This window comes from Balaenoptera ricei, chromosome 20 (assembly GCF_028023285.1).
Source record: "Balaenoptera ricei isolate mBalRic1 chromosome 20, mBalRic1.hap2, whole genome shotgun sequence".
Lineage (NCBI taxonomy): Eukaryota > Metazoa > Chordata > Mammalia > Artiodactyla > Balaenopteridae > Balaenoptera > Balaenoptera ricei.
The window spans coordinates 46,746,270-46,761,688 of record NC_082658.1 but is presented as its reverse complement, the minus strand read 5'-3'; the positions used below and the strand labels follow the sequence as shown (position 1 = coordinate 46,761,688).

Here is a 15,419-nt window from a genome sequence, read left to right as displayed (position 1 = left end):
TGTAGTCAGAAAAGATGCTTGATATGATTTCAGTTTTCTTAAATTTACTGGGGCTTGATTTGTGACCCAAGATGTGATCTACCCTGGAGAATGTTCCATGCGCACTTGAGAAGAAAGTGTAATCTGCTGTTTTTGGATGGAATGTCCTGTAAATATCAGTTAAATCTATCTGGTCTATTGTGTCATTTAAGCTTGTGTTTCCTTATTAATTTTCTGTTTGGATGATCTGTCCATTGGTGTAAGTGAGGTGTTAAAGTCCTCCACTATTATTGTGTTACTGTCAATTTCCTCTTTTATAGCTGTTAGCAGTTGCCTTATGTATTGAGGTGCTCCTATGTTGGGTGCATATATATTTATAATTGTTATATCTTCTTCTTGGATTGATCCCTTGATCATTATGTAGTGTCCTTCCTTGTCTCTTGTAACATTCTTTATTTTAAAGTCTATTTTATCTGATATGAGTATTGCTACTCCAGCTTTCTTTTGATTTCCATTTGCATGGAATATCTTTTTCCATCCCCTCATTTTCAGTCTGTATGTGTCCCTAGGTCTGAAGTGGGTGTCTTATAGACAGCATATGTATGGATCTTGTTTTTGTATCCATTGAGCAAGCCTGTGTCTTTTGGTTGGAGCATTTAATCCATTCATGTTTAAGGTAATTATCGATACGTATGTTCCTATGACCATTTTCTTAATTGTTTTGGGTTTGTTTTTGTAGGTCCTTTTCTTCTCTTGTGTTTCCCATTTAGAGAAGCTCCTTTAGCATTTGTTGTAGAGCTGGTTTGGTGGTGCTGAATTCTCTTAGCTTTTGCTTGTCTGTCAAGCTTTTGATTTCTCCATCAAATCTGAATGAGATCCTTGCCGGGTAGAGTAATCTTGGTTGTAGGTTCTTCCCTTTCATCACTTTAAATATGTCATGCCACTCCCTTCTGGCTTGTAGAGTTTCTGCTGAGAAATCAGCTGTTAACCTTATGGGAGTTCCCTTGTATGTTATTTGTCGTTTTTCCCTTGCTGCTTTCAATAATTTTTTCTTTGTCTTTAATTTTTGCCAATTTGATTACTATGTGTCTCTGTGTGTTTCTCCTTGGGTTTATCCTGTATGGGACCCGCTGTGCTTCCTGGACTTGGGTGGCTATTTCCTTTCCCATTTTAGGGAAGTTTTTGACTATAATCTCTTCAAATATTTTCTCGGGTCCTTTCTCTCTCTCTTCTCCTTCTGGGACCCCTATAATGCGAATGTTGTTGCGTTTAATGTTGTCCCAGAGGTCTCTTAGGCTATCTTCATTTCTTTTCATTCTTTTTTCTTTATTCTGTTCCGCAGCAGTGAATTCCACCATTCTGTCTTCCAGATCACTTATCCGTTCTTCTGCCTCAGTTATTCTGCTATTGATCCCTTCTAGTGTATTTTTTATTTCAGTTATTGTATTGTTCATCTCTGTTTGTTTGTTCTTTAATTCTTCTAGGTCTTTGTTAAACATTTCTTGCATCTTCTCGATCTGTGCCTCCATTGTTTTTCCGAGGTCCTGGATCATCTTCACTATGATAATTTTGAATTCTTTTTCTGGAAGTTTGCCTATCTCCACTTCATTTAGTTGTTTTCTGGGGTTTTATCTTGTTCCTTCATGTGGTACGTAGCCCTCTGCCTTTTCATCTTGTCTGTCTTTCTGTGAATGTGGTTTTTGTGCCACAGGCTGCAGGACTGTAGTTCTTCTTGCTTCTGCTGTCTGCCCTCTGGTGGATGAGGCTATCTAAGAGGCTTGTGTAAGTTTCCTGTTGGGAGGGACTGGTGGTGGGTAGAGCTTAATGGGACTTTTTGTTTATTAGGAGCAGTAATCCATTATTTTTAGTAAGTTGTAAATATTTTTTCCAGACCATTATTTCTTTTGACTATATTACCTTTTTTAGCAGAAATATTTGAAGTATACAACGAATATAACAATGACCCATACTCATATTAACATTATGATATATTGCTTATCTTTTTTCTATTTACATATGATTTTGAAAATTGAACAAATAATAGTTGCATAAATTCTCCTTTAATTCCAGATAAAGCTCAAGTCCCCTTTGATTCCACTAATTCCATATTCTTTCGTTTTTCCCTGGGAATAGCCACTGTCAGGGGTTGGTATACATCCTTCTAGTCTACTTTTTAAAATTTTTATGAGACAGAGAGATTGAGATCAAGATCTAGTTCAGTGCTTCTCAGAGTGTGGTCTTAAGAGCAGCAGCAGCAGCATCACCTGGAAACTTGTTAGAAATGCAAATTGTTAGATCCCCACTCTAGGTCTGCTGAAACAGAAGCTCTCGGGGTGGGACACAGCTAGCAACCTGTTTTAGCAAACCCTCTAAGTGATTGTGGTGCACACTAAAGTTTAAGAACCATTGTTCATTTTGTTATGAAACAATAACTCCCCATTTTCCCCTCCCGCTACCCCCTAACAGCCACCATTCTACTTTCTGTCTCAATGAATTTGACTACTCTAGATACCTCATATAAGTGGAAATGTAGAGTGTTTGTCTTTTTGTGGCTGGCTTATTTCACTTAGCATAATGTCCTCAATGTTCATCCACCTTGTAACATGTATCAGAATTTCCTTTCTTTAAGGCTGAGTAATAGTCCATTGAATATATATACTATATTTTGTTTATCCAATTTCATTTGTCCCTGGACTTTTGGGTTGCTTCCACCTTTTAGCTATTACAAATAATACTGCTGTGAACATGGGTATACAGATATCTCTTTGAGACCCTGCTTTCAATTCTTTTGTATATATACACAGAAGTGGTATGGTTGGATTGTATGTAAATTCTATTTTTAATTTTTTGAGGAAGTTTTGTCTCTTTTAAGGTTACTTTTGACAGTTTATTCTTTGCTAGGAAATATATTTTTCAGTTTCATCAACAAAGAGTTATGTATATCTATATCTACATATTTTATTTATAATATAGACAGAATGTTTATTTATAATATTTATATATTCTCTTCTAATTATTTTCCTCAATATCCATGTTTATAACTCTTTCTTCTTTTCTAATATGTCTCATGTTTCCTCATTCATGTTTACTAGGGTTTATCTATTCTATTGGTCTTTAAAACCTGGCTTTTTTTTTTTTTTTTTTTTTTTTTGGCTGCATCGGGTCTTCGTTGCTGTGCGTGGGCCTTCTCTGGTTGTGGTGAGCGAGGGCTACTCTTTGTTGTGATGCGCGGGCTTCTCATTGCAGTGGCTTCTCTTGTTGCGGAGCATGGGCTCTAGGAGCGCAGGCTTCAGTAGTTGTGGCACACGGGCTTAGTTGCTCCGCGGCATGTGGGATCTTCCTGGACCAGGGCTCAAACCCATGTTCCCTGCATTGGCAGGCAGATTCTTAACCACTGCGCCACCAGAGAAGCCCAAAACCTGACATTTTGACTTTATATTTTCTAACGTTTATGTTTTGAGGTAATGGTTTAGTTCATCTATTTGCAATTTTTAAAATAATTGTAGAAGTATCTGTAAGGCTTTGGATTTTACTTTTTAGCAGCAGTCTTGGTTTTCAGATGAAGTTTCCTCAATTTTAGTGATTTCCAATTTCTAATTTCTCTTACTTGATGATGCCATATTCGACTTAGAGGAATGTTTTATGGTTTCCAAATTGTTAGTTTTTTGTGATTTAAAAAAGTTTAATTGTGGTACATATTTGTTTAAAAAAGTGTTTCATGTTCATCCGAGTAGAATGTGTATAATTTTAGTAAGACACAGAATTTAATGCAAATCTTTAATGCCACTCTTAGAAGTACCCTGTAGGTGGCTTGAGATAGTATGCTGTTAGAAATGCTTGGTTTAGCTGGCTGGGCTCCCACAGGTAGCCAATTGACTTTGGCAGTATGGCAGAACTCCTTCCAGGCTTTGGTAATCATACGTAGCGCTTTATTATAAAGCAAGCAAGGCAACAAACAACAAACAAATATAACCCTAAACAGATCGGATCAGGCTTTCATTTACACCAATCCTAGACTGCAGACTATGTATGGAAAGCAGTTCTATTTTTCAGTTTCTAAATTTTATTATTATTTTTATTTGTATTACTATCTTACTGTATTAGGGTAGGTAGTATAACAGCTCAACTAAATAGAACTTTATTATACTTAATGAAATAGTATTGAGCAGCCGAACTGAGTAGCTCTGCAGGACAGTCCTCCTCTTTGTGGTTTCTTAGGACCTTGGCCAGCAGCGACTGCCATTTTCCATACGTGGCTTCTATGGGAGTTGTTTCCATTCTGTGAGCCTGAGGGAAAAAGATAACATAGAAAAAAAGCATGCTGAGGATTTTTATGGATCAGGCCCTTAAATAGCATGCATCTGTTTCATTCACATTTCATTAGGTGAACTCAGTCATATAGCCACATTTAACTGCAAGAGAGGCTGAGAAATATGGCTATGTATCCAGGAACAAGAGGTGAACATGGGAACCAAGGAATAAAGGAGCTAGAGGAGAGATCGGCAGTCAAGGATGGCTTAAGACTGCTGTCTCCCTAGAATTCCCAGTTATTTCTCTTTTAAAAAAATAATTAATTAATTAATATATATATTTGGCTGTGTTGGGTCTTTCTTGCTGCGTGCAGGCTTTCTCTACTTGCAGTGAGTGGGGGCTGCCCTTCATTGCGGCGCGCGGGGTTCTCATTGCAGTGGCTTCTCTTGTTGCGGAGCACTGGCTCTAGGCACATGTGGGCTCAGTAGTTGTGGCTCACAGGCTTAGTTGCTCCGCGGCATGTGAGATATTCCCGGACCAGGGATCTAACCCGTGTCCCCTGCATTGGCAGGTGGATTCTTAACCACTGTGCCACCAGGGAAGTCCCCGTTATTCCTTTATGGATAAAAAATTATTTATCAAGAGTACCTGTTTACTAGGATAATAATACAGGCTGTATGTGCTGTAAGAATTCAGATGAAGCTTGGATAGTTAGGAAAGTTTTATGGAAGAGGTGTGGAACTTAGCTGAACTTGAAATAAGAAAGGAATTTAGATTAGAGAAAGTGAGTGTTGTTCAAGCCAAGGTAATCAAGAAAATGGATATAAAAATGTTGAAGGTATGTTCAGAAAAGTTAGCTAGAGAGTGGAAGGTTCACACAGGCAGTTAAAAGAAGTGAAGATGAAGAGCAGATGTGAGTAACCTGGAAGACATTGTGAGCCAGTTTGGGTTTAAACTTTATTCTTTAGGCAATTAGGAAAAGTCTAAAGATTAGGGTTAGAGGTGAGATATGCAGAATAGTGTTTGAGACTGATCAAAGAGAAGTCCAAAGTGGGAGTTGGTTCAGAGGAAATACGAGTTTAGCTTTTAAACTTTTATTTACTTATTTATGTTGTGGTGAAGTAGCAAAAAATTTACCCTTTTAACTGTTTTTAAGTGTACAGTTCAGTGGTGTTGAGTACACTCACAGTGTTTTTGTGGTGTTGTTGAGTTGTAGGAGTTCTTTAAATATTGTGGATATTAATCCTTTTTCAGATATATGATTTGCAAATATTTTCTTTCATTCTGTGGATTGTCATTTCACCTTCTCAGTAATGTCCTTTGATACACAAAAGTTTTTTAATTTTGATGAAGTTCAGTTTATTTTTTGTTGCTTGTGCTTTTTCTGGTATCATATCAAGAAATCATTGCCAAATTCGGTGTTGTAAAGATTGTCTTGTATGTTCTCTTATAGGATTTTATAGCTTTAGTTGTTTAGATCTTTGATCCATTTTGAGTTCATTCTTGTATATAGAGTAAGGGAAGGATCTGACTTCATTCTTTTGCATGTGGACATCCAGTTTTTCCAGCTCTCTTTGTCGAAAAAAACTGTGCTTTCTCCACTGAATTTGATCATATATTCGAGGATATCTTTCTGCACTTTCTGTTCTATTCCAGTGGTCTATATGTCTGTCTTTATACCAGTATCACAGAGTTTTGATTACTGTAGCTTTGTAGTAAGTTTTGAAATCAGGAAGTTTGAGTCTTCCAACTTTGTTCTTCTTTTCCAAGATTGTTTTGGCTTTTTGGCTTCCTTTGAAATACCATATGAATTTTTGGATGGGTTTTTCTATTTCTGCAAAAAACACTATTGGGGTTTTGATAAGGACTACATTGAATCTGTAGAGTGCTTTGGATAGTATTGCCATCTTAACAGTGTTAAGTTTCCAATCCATGAACATGGGATGTGCTTCTGCTTATATCTTCTTTGATTTCTTTCAGCACTGTTTTATAGCTTTCATTGTACAAGTCTTTCATCTCTTTGGTTAATTCCTAAGTATTTTATTCTTTTTGATGCTTTCATAAGTGGAATTGTTTTCTTAATTTCCTTTTTAAATTGTTCATTGCTGGTGTATAGAAATGCAGTAGACTTTTGTGTGTTGATTTTGTATCCTGCAACTTTGCTGAATTTGTTTATTAGCTCTAACAGGCTTTTTGTGTGTTTGTGTGTTATCTTCAAGATTTTCATAGATCATGTCATCTGAGAACAGAGATAACTTCTTCCTTTCCAGTTTGGATGACTTTTACTTCTTTTTCTTTTCTCATTTCCTTTTCTTTTTCTAATTGTTCTGCGTAGAACTTCCACTAGTATGTTTAATAGAAGTGGCAAAAGCAGGCGTCCATATCTTGTTCCTAATATTAGACCAATAGCTTTCAGTTGTTCACCATTAAGTATGATGTTAGCTATGGGTTGTTCATATATAGCTTTTATCATGTTGAGGAAGCTTATTCAGTGTTTCCGTCATGGGAGGGTGTTGAATTTTGCCAAATGCTTTTTCTGCATCAATGGTGATGATTTTTTTCCCTTCATTTTATTTGTGTGATGCATTACGTTGATTGATTTTGTTGTTGAACCATTCATGTCCTCTAGGAATAAATCCTACTTGTTCATGGTATATAATCCTTTTACTATACTGCTGGATTTGGTTTGCTAATTCATGTTGAGGATTCTTTCTTAGATATTCTTAAGGGAAATTCATCCATAGTTTTCTTGGATTGTTTTTGCCTGGCCTTCATAATAGAGTATTGCTAACCTCATGGGATGAGTTAGGAAGTGTTCCTTCTTTAATTTTCTGGAAGTGTTTGAGAAGGACTGGTGTTAATTCTTCTTTAAATACTTGATAGAGTGTTCACCAGTGAAGCCGTCTGATCCTGGGCTTTTTCTTTTTAGGGAGGTTTTTTATTACTGATTTCATCTCCTTGCTAGTTATAGGTCTATTTAGATTTTCTGTTTCTTAATGAGTCAGTATTGGTAGATTGTGTGTTTCTAGGAATTTGCCCATTTGTCTGGATTATCCTGTTTGTTGGTGTATAATTTTTCATAGTGTAATAATCTTTATTTCTGTAAAAACAGTAATGTCCGCATTTTCAATTCTGATCTTTAGTAATTTGAGTCTTCTTTTTTTCTTAATGTAGCTAAAGGTTTGTAAATTTCTTGACCTTTGCAAAGAACCAACTTCTGATTTTGTTCATTTTTCCCCTGTTTTTCTATTCTCTATTTCATATTGATTTGAGAACTTTCTTCTTTTTTAATGTAAGAGTTTCCAGCTATAAGTTTTCCACTTAGCACTGTTTTCTTTAATTTTTAGTATGTTGTATTTTTACTTTGATTTGTCTCAAGATATTTTCTAATTTTCTTTGTGATTTTTTTCTTTGACCAAGGGTGTTGTTTAATTTTTACACATTTGTGAATTTTCCAGTTTTCCCTCTGCTGTTAATTTCTAGTTTCATTTCATTGTGATCAGAAATATTATATATATTATTTTAATCTCTTTAAATTTATTAAGACTTGTGGCCTAACATATGGTCCATCCTGGAAATTGTTGCTTGTGTGTTTGAGAAGAATGTATATTCTGCTGTTGTTGCGTGAGTTTAGCTTTTGGCATGTTATATTTGAGAATGTGTGTAAGTATAGATGTATTATTTTCAGTTAGGAGTAAGGCCAAAGGGAGAAATTTGTTAATGAGCTGTAGAGAGGGCTTGAGATCACAAGAATGCTTAACTTTCTATGAGGAATGGAATTTAGAACAATAGAACAGCCTTAGATATATCCTTAGTTAGAAGGCTGAAGCTTGAATATAGCCTGGAGTTTTAGATAAAGATGGAACAATTTGAATAGACAGTAACCAAGGAAGTATAATATTTAGAAATTAAAGATAATATAAAAAAGAGAATTTGATCAGCTAAATTCAGGGTTGGGAAGTCAACTACATTGTTCGGGAAGGATGGTTTCTCATGTTCCTTTAATAATTCAACAAAGAAAGGGAAGAACAGGTTCCTTTTTTTGGATTCAACAAACATTTAAATGATGACAGCTACTTAAATTATGAAATTTAAAACCACAAATATCAATATATCAATTATATATTTCTAGAGTATAATTTTTAGAGGCTAATTTGCTACTTTATTAAGTAAGTCTGAAATCTAAGAAACTTCACATATTATCTAATTGCTGTATTTGAATTTTGTAGAAGTTGTTTCTGGACAGTCTACGAAAAGCACTTGCCGGCCACGGAGGAAGCAGGCAGCTGACTGAAAGCGCTGCAGTCGCCTGTGTCAAACTGTGTAAAGCAAGTACTTACATCAATTGGGAAGATAACTCTGTCATCTTCTTACTAGTTCAGTCCATGGTGGTTGATCTTAAGGTAACATGCTTATTGTTTCTCTTATACAAACTTAAAAAACGTTAAACGAAGAATAAACTTGTAGTATAAATAGTATACTAGATCACTGTCAAAGATCATTGCAACACAGAAGTTCTGAGTCTTCTTTTATTAAGTTCTTAGGACCTGCTTTTGTTACTGTTCCCCCGGCTACATAAAGTGGCTTAGAATATGAAGAAAACACAGAATGAATCCATTTTCTTAAATTAGCATAAATATTCAGACTTGGGTTTAAAATAATGTAGAAATTCGGGCCTGAAAGGAACCATATATGGTATAGTAAGAATTTTGTCAGACTGATGAACCACAATATTAGTGCTTTGTGTTTTGTCTGGGAACTAAATGTTACTGCCATCTGTGTGGATGATGTGTTATTATTAAATACTAGTAGAAAAAATACTGCATGACTGTTTAAAGACTTTTGTTTTCTATTGGGATTTTCATAGAACCTGCTTTTTAATCCAAGTAAACCATTCTCAAGAGGCAGTCAGCCTGCAGATGTGGATCTAATGATTGACTGCCTTGTTTCTTGCTTTCGTATAAGCCCTCACAACAACCAACACTTTAAGGTGAGAGCATTGGTTTTGATCCAATTGTGTTTACTGATGCTGTTGATCCTTTTAAATGTGAAAAGAGTAGAAAAATGAATAGATTACAGCTTTATCAGTATTGCTCGTTATTATATGTTAATTTCAAGACCTTAAAGATCTATTCTATTTTTAAAAAAACTTTCTTTTTGTTGTTCCTTTTGTCCTCATATATATTACTATATATTTTTCTCATAGAAGTAATAATCACTTTTTTTCTTTCCTCTTTAGATCTGCCTGGCTCAGAATTCCCCTTCTACATTTCACTATGTGCTGGTAAATTCACTCCATCGAATCATCACCAATGTAAGTCCAAAAGGTATTGCTAAATTACTTAAAATTTTTTTTTCTTTACTCCTTTTTTATTTCTTTTTAAGAAAGACGTTTTTGGTTTACAAAAGATTTTGAATTTAGTTGTATGATATAGGAAGATTTCTCACACATGATTCTATCTAATAACTGATATACAATTGTATTTTTCATATTTAATCTTGACCTCAGGGCCCTTATTGAGGAAGGTGGAGTTAATAGGATCCTTTGGAAAGATTAAACTTAAAAGATATTTGGATCAGAAGCCCTTGAGAACAGTGCCACTGAAAATATAATTTAACATTTTCATCCCAAAGCTCTTCATATATTATTTTAATACTCTTAGCCCTTTCCCAGCATTTGATACATTCTGACTTGTCACCTTACTGTTTAAGTTAAAAGTAGCAGTATTTATGTTGTAGCCCATTATGTATATTAAAAAAATGGTGGGACCATATTTGATTGCACTTTTTAGTCTTCCTTAAACAAATGAAACATGAACACTTAGAGGTGTTTACATGATATAAAAGCATATCAGACAAAATAAGCAAACTCATTAAAAGGTACTTGTGAAACCTTCGACTCTGATGTGCGTGCATCAAGTAGAAAGATAGTAACCGTATTAGATTTGGACCATGGATTTAAAAAATTCTGTTCTTCTGATCATATTTTGAAGGTTTTCAAGTGTTATTTACCATAGCTCCACTTTTATCCATTTTTAGATATTCACACGTAAGTGTAAATTGTTCAACTTTTTCCTGTTTTCCTCCCTTAAAAAGGACTTTAATCATTGATAACTTAGGTATATTTGTCCTCTTTATAATCAAATTTCATTTTAAAGGAGTGTCTCTAGTGAGTTAAAAATATCCTTCTCACCTTCATTTGCCTTGGATGTATTGAACTATATCAAATTCTGCCACATTTTCTTTTATCCATTCCTGCAGAGGAATAATAACTATTAATAAAGCTATGTAGTGACACATTTGGTTTTTCTCAGTGGGGTGCTAGTAACATTTTTGGTCAGGACAATCTTTACAATGCAGGACTGCCTTGTGCATTGTAGGACATTTAGCATCCTTGGTCCTCATTTCATTAAATACCATTTGTGCCACTTCCCTCCTCTCCCATCTCTGCCCCCAGACACTATGAATAACTAAAAATTCCTGAGGGAATGATTCCTCTCTCAGTTGAGGATCAGTTATAGGTAGAAGTAACATTAACTACAGTTTCTTGCAAAAGGTAAAGTTTAATGAATCTGATACTGCAGATAAGGTATGTTTGTATTAAAAACTTAGAAAAATTTTTATTTTGCTTTTGCCAGTGTAATGAGCTAAGACACTGTACCCTTAAGGTTTACTTTCAAGGCCATTAGTTTAAAAAAGCAATGATTTTTACCCTTCATGTTTATGTGTAATTCAGAAATAAAATATTATTACTTTTTTCTCCTTTGGTTTATAATACTAAAAACATTCTATTTATTAGAGTGGATGGTTTACATAAATGCTTAAAGCTTGTATTTAATAAACCCAAGTGTATACTTTTTTGATACTCTGTGGCTAGTTACTTTAATTGTGAAATATTTTTGTCTACAATTGAATATATAGAGCACTTTCAAGCATGGACTTGGCACTGCTGTAAGTGGCTGAGCTGCTCCTTTGTGGGTTTAAAGCATGCCTGGAGTGGTACTTCATGCATGCCTCAATGTATATGGTGAAGTGGTTGTGCATCCTTCTGTACTCTAATGAGTACTGCATGTGTGAAGGTGGAGTGTGTCTGTATCAGAGGCCACATAAATACGAAATCTATTTTTATAAAGAAAAACCTGTATTGACTAACTTTTAAAATATTAAGTGTTAGTAACCTTTTAATGACTAGCTTGAAAAGGAACAAATTTGAGTCTATAAAATATCTTTTATAGTTGGACCTTAGATAATGATACTTAATTATAATAGATTGTTTGATAAATTGTTTCTTGTTAGGGTTTTTCTTTCCTTTGGTTTGAGGCTAAGAGATATTGAATCTGAAGTAATTTCTGATTGAAAAGGACTATGTATAAAGTAAATATGCAAATTTATGGAATTGACTATTATAGACTCTCACTTAATGCAGATATTATGGAAATATTCTGTCTTGAAGTCACATAAAATTTTTCTTAGATATTTGGACTCCTAATCTTAAATTTATTTGTAGTATAAGATTTCCTTTTAAATGATTCTTGGTTCAATACACCTCATAAGTTTTCTTCTTCCTTGCTTTTTCAGCCAGCTCACAGATTTTTTAAAATTACCACATTCTCAAATTAGATAAATGTTTTACTGATGTGGTTTTGGGGGTGTATGTAGAAGCAGTAATGATGTTTGCAGTTTTGTTTTGCTTTCGTGAAACATACTCATATTCAGTTCATAAGTACTGTGTTTAGGTCTAAAAAAGTCCACTGTTTCTTCTTAAGAAATCTGAAAATCCAGTCACTATTTGAATTTGATTATAATTTAAGCTTTCATCAGTTTCTAAAATGGTACGTGTAGTACCATCACCTTTTTTATTACGGAATGCCATAAGAGATGAATTGTAGTTAAAAGATCTGTGTTATGTGCTTAATCTTTATATGCTTCCTTTAGGTTAGATTAGATATGTTGTTATATATGAGCAATTAAAGAAATAATATATACATATATATACCAAATATCTCTCCCATCAGTGGAACATGCTATAGCTGGTATAGTACTTAGTATTGTTTTTTCCTTATGGTAGTTTACTGTAGTTTACTTATGGATAGTTCACATATTGAGAATGAGATGATCTCATTCTATTGAGAGGGTTTGGTTGAAGAAATTATTTCCAAGGCATGTGAAATTTATTGAAATAATCTTGAAGAATTGCCACATGGTTTGCTTATATTATGAAAGTATTGCCATTTGTTTGGCAATGAACTTAGAATTTTCAAGGACAAGAAAGAATAAGTCTACCTTAATTGACTAGTTTCAGAAAGGACACATTTAATAACTGCTTGGAACACTAAAATTTTTACCAACTACATGATGTCTAGGTTTTAGTGCCTATTTTATTTGAAAGTGTATCTTTAAATTTTACTTTAAAATGAATGATTTTATATATTATGAAAAATAGAAAATTTGAAAATAACTAAATCTTAAGTTAAAATCAAGTTATTTAATAGGGTATACCTGGTACCATGATACAATTCCAACAGCTATCAAAATGACATAGTAGTTTGGATAGGATGTTACATGGGATGCGTATGTCTTTAGTTCAGCAGTTTCTGACAAGATATTATAGGGTCAGTAGAGTGAGGAAGACCCTTATCTCAAAGCATTTTGTGATTATTCAGTCTTTGTTACTTTAAGCTGATTAACACAAGCTGTATAAATTAGTAGATATATGCAAATCAAGGTGTATTGATTGCTCTGTGCTAGTCAGGTGACCAAATTGACTAACATTTAAGGAATTCATTATATAATGAAACTAATAAAACTTGATCATTTGTTGGGAAGTAAATAAAGTAAGAGTTTGAGAGAAAAATAGAAACAATCATACTATCCAAATAAAAGTATTTCTTCCCTCATAACTTAGGAGTTTTTTCATAAATGGAGTTCAGTATTGATTGTATTTTATAAATTGGTTTTATAGTATACTATCCAGTAAATAGAGTTTGTAATCCAAAATTTGGGATTTAGGTAATATAACCTGATGCTACTCTAAATATTCTGAGAGTTATGGCTAAAAAAATTAAATGTTGAGAATTTAATTAGCTTAGTTTCAAATTAGAAGGAACTTGGGAATAAGATGTGAAGCTATCACATCCCCTTATCTAGTGTTTCAAATTGTTCTTTCAGGTATTTCTTAAGCAGGAGTATTATAACTTGGAAGCCTGTATTTTAAGTCATCCTATTCCTTGCATGCTCTCTATATGTAGTGAAAATTCATCCAGTCATTTTTGTATTCACTGATAGACAAACTTAATAGTTTTAGTGATTTTCATAATTGTCATTTTTCATAATATAGTAATTAATTCATTTAAAAGTAAAAGTAAAAGATACACTTTCAAATAAAATAGGCACTAAAGGGCTTCCCTGGTGGCGCAGTGGTTGAGAATCTGCCTGCCAATGCAGGGGACACGGGTTCGAGCCCTGGTCTGGGAAGATCCCACATGCCGCAGAGCAACTAGGCCCGTGAGCCACAGCTACTGAGCCTGTGCGTCTGGAGCCTGTGCTCCGCAACAAGAGAGGCTGCGATAGTGAGAGGCCTGCGCACCGCGATGAAGATTGGCCCCCGCTTGCCGCAACTAGAGAAAGCCCTCGCACAGAAACGAAGACCCAACACAGCCAAAACTAAATAAATAAATAAATTTTAAAAAAAATAGGCACTAAAAACTAGAATCAAAGCTAAATAAACAGGTTAAACTGTAGAAAAATATTTACATAAAATAATTACTTTTAAAAAATATTTAGCTATGATCATTTTGTCTTTGTGGTGATCATTAGTCTTCTCATGTATTGTGCCATCATTGCATATCAACTTAAGATTATAGGTTTACTAATAGCTTTATCTCATTTACTAATTTCATGTTGTAATTATCATTGTTGTTTGTCTGTAGGCATATAAGTAATGGTTTATCACATATTCCTTCAACACTGTGTTGAACCACTAATCTCTTTTAAAACTGATAATAGCATTCTTGCCTTGGGAAAATATATACTATATATGCTTAAGTTTCTGAAATGTGTAAAACATTAAACTTATAAAAAAGAAAAAGATTGCCTACAGAATTAGCTCTCTAAAAACTTTGTTTTTCAGATTCACTAGATTATCAGTGAGAAAAGACAGTCTCAAATGCTCACGCTTATGTAGTGAGCGATTTGTTTCATGTTCATTATGATATTTTAAAATAGATGTATGGTTTGGTGTTTGAATTAAAGACATTACTTGAAGACTTTGGAAATCATAGTGTGTGTTTGCATGGTCTTAGGAAGTTTCTCACAAAGTGATAAACCATAAAACTACAGTGATTACCAGAGCATATAACTCATGCAAATTTGGACTTTTCCTTTCTTATGGTCTCTGTTTTTCTCCAGTCTGCATTGGATTGGTGGCCTAAGATTGATGCCGTATATTGTCACTCAGTTGAACTTCGAAATATGTTTGGTGAAACACTTCATAAAGCAATCCAGGGTTGTGGAGCGCACCCAGCGATACGAATGGCACCGGTAAGATTAATCATGAATTTTGAATTCCACCTTCTTGCAATTGCGTTTTCAGTGTCTTTATCCCATTCTTGCTGTTTTGATTTTTCTAGAAAATCAAATGAGACCTTTCTTTTCAGTAAGTATTGTGGTATGTTGAATACTGCAATATTGTTGCAATACTAGTTAATGATGTATGTTTTCCACTATTTCAGTGAGTTTAACTTACTTTTCTTAGAGATATTTTCTAACAAAATGCTGTTAAAATCTTAATGAATGTCACTTTTTCTTTCTTTTCTTAGTTTCTTTTTCCTTTAATTTTTCCTTATGAATCAAAATATTTTGATTAGCTCCTCATCTTTTGGGGGTGAGTAAGGGAAGCTGACTCCTGGGTTAGAGTGAATGTTCCTACTAATGCACAGTTTTGCCCATTGGATGCTGAATATTACACACAGGAAATTACAAATAAAATTTAAAGTTTATATTCAAAATAATATTTCATATTTAATTAAACATGCTTTGAACATTTAAAATGATAGGCACTTTGATATTAAAGTTTGACTCTGTTTAAACTTAATAAAAGTAGATATTTTCAAATAAGCATTCTCACAGATTAATACTCTTAATTTGGAAACTCATATAGAACCAATTTAAAAAGACAATTAGAAGATGGT

The 15,419-nt window shown here is 34.0% G+C and overlaps 1 protein-coding gene across 11 annotated transcripts in view; it reads left to right on the top strand.

Annotated features, from left to right (window-relative positions):
- NF1 (neurofibromin 1) overlaps positions 1–15,419 on the top strand; it is a 260,084-nt gene that overhangs the window by 78,763 nt on the left and 165,902 nt on the right. For 7 of the 11 annotated variants that reach the window (XM_059908698.1, XM_059908692.1, XM_059908696.1 and 4 more), the window contains 5 exons: positions 8,460–8,633; positions 9,098–9,220; positions 9,470–9,544; positions 11,152–11,181; positions 14,638–14,769. In XM_059908698.1, coding sequence (XP_059764681.1) covers positions 8,460–8,633; positions 9,098–9,220; positions 9,470–9,544; positions 11,152–11,181; positions 14,638–14,769 — 534 coding nt within the window. The remainder of the gene's footprint in view (positions 1–8,459; positions 8,634–9,097; positions 9,221–9,469; positions 9,545–11,151; positions 11,182–14,637; positions 14,770–15,419) is intronic. The other 4 variants (XM_059908697.1, XM_059908694.1, XM_059908695.1 and 1 more) reach the window with 1 other exon arrangement.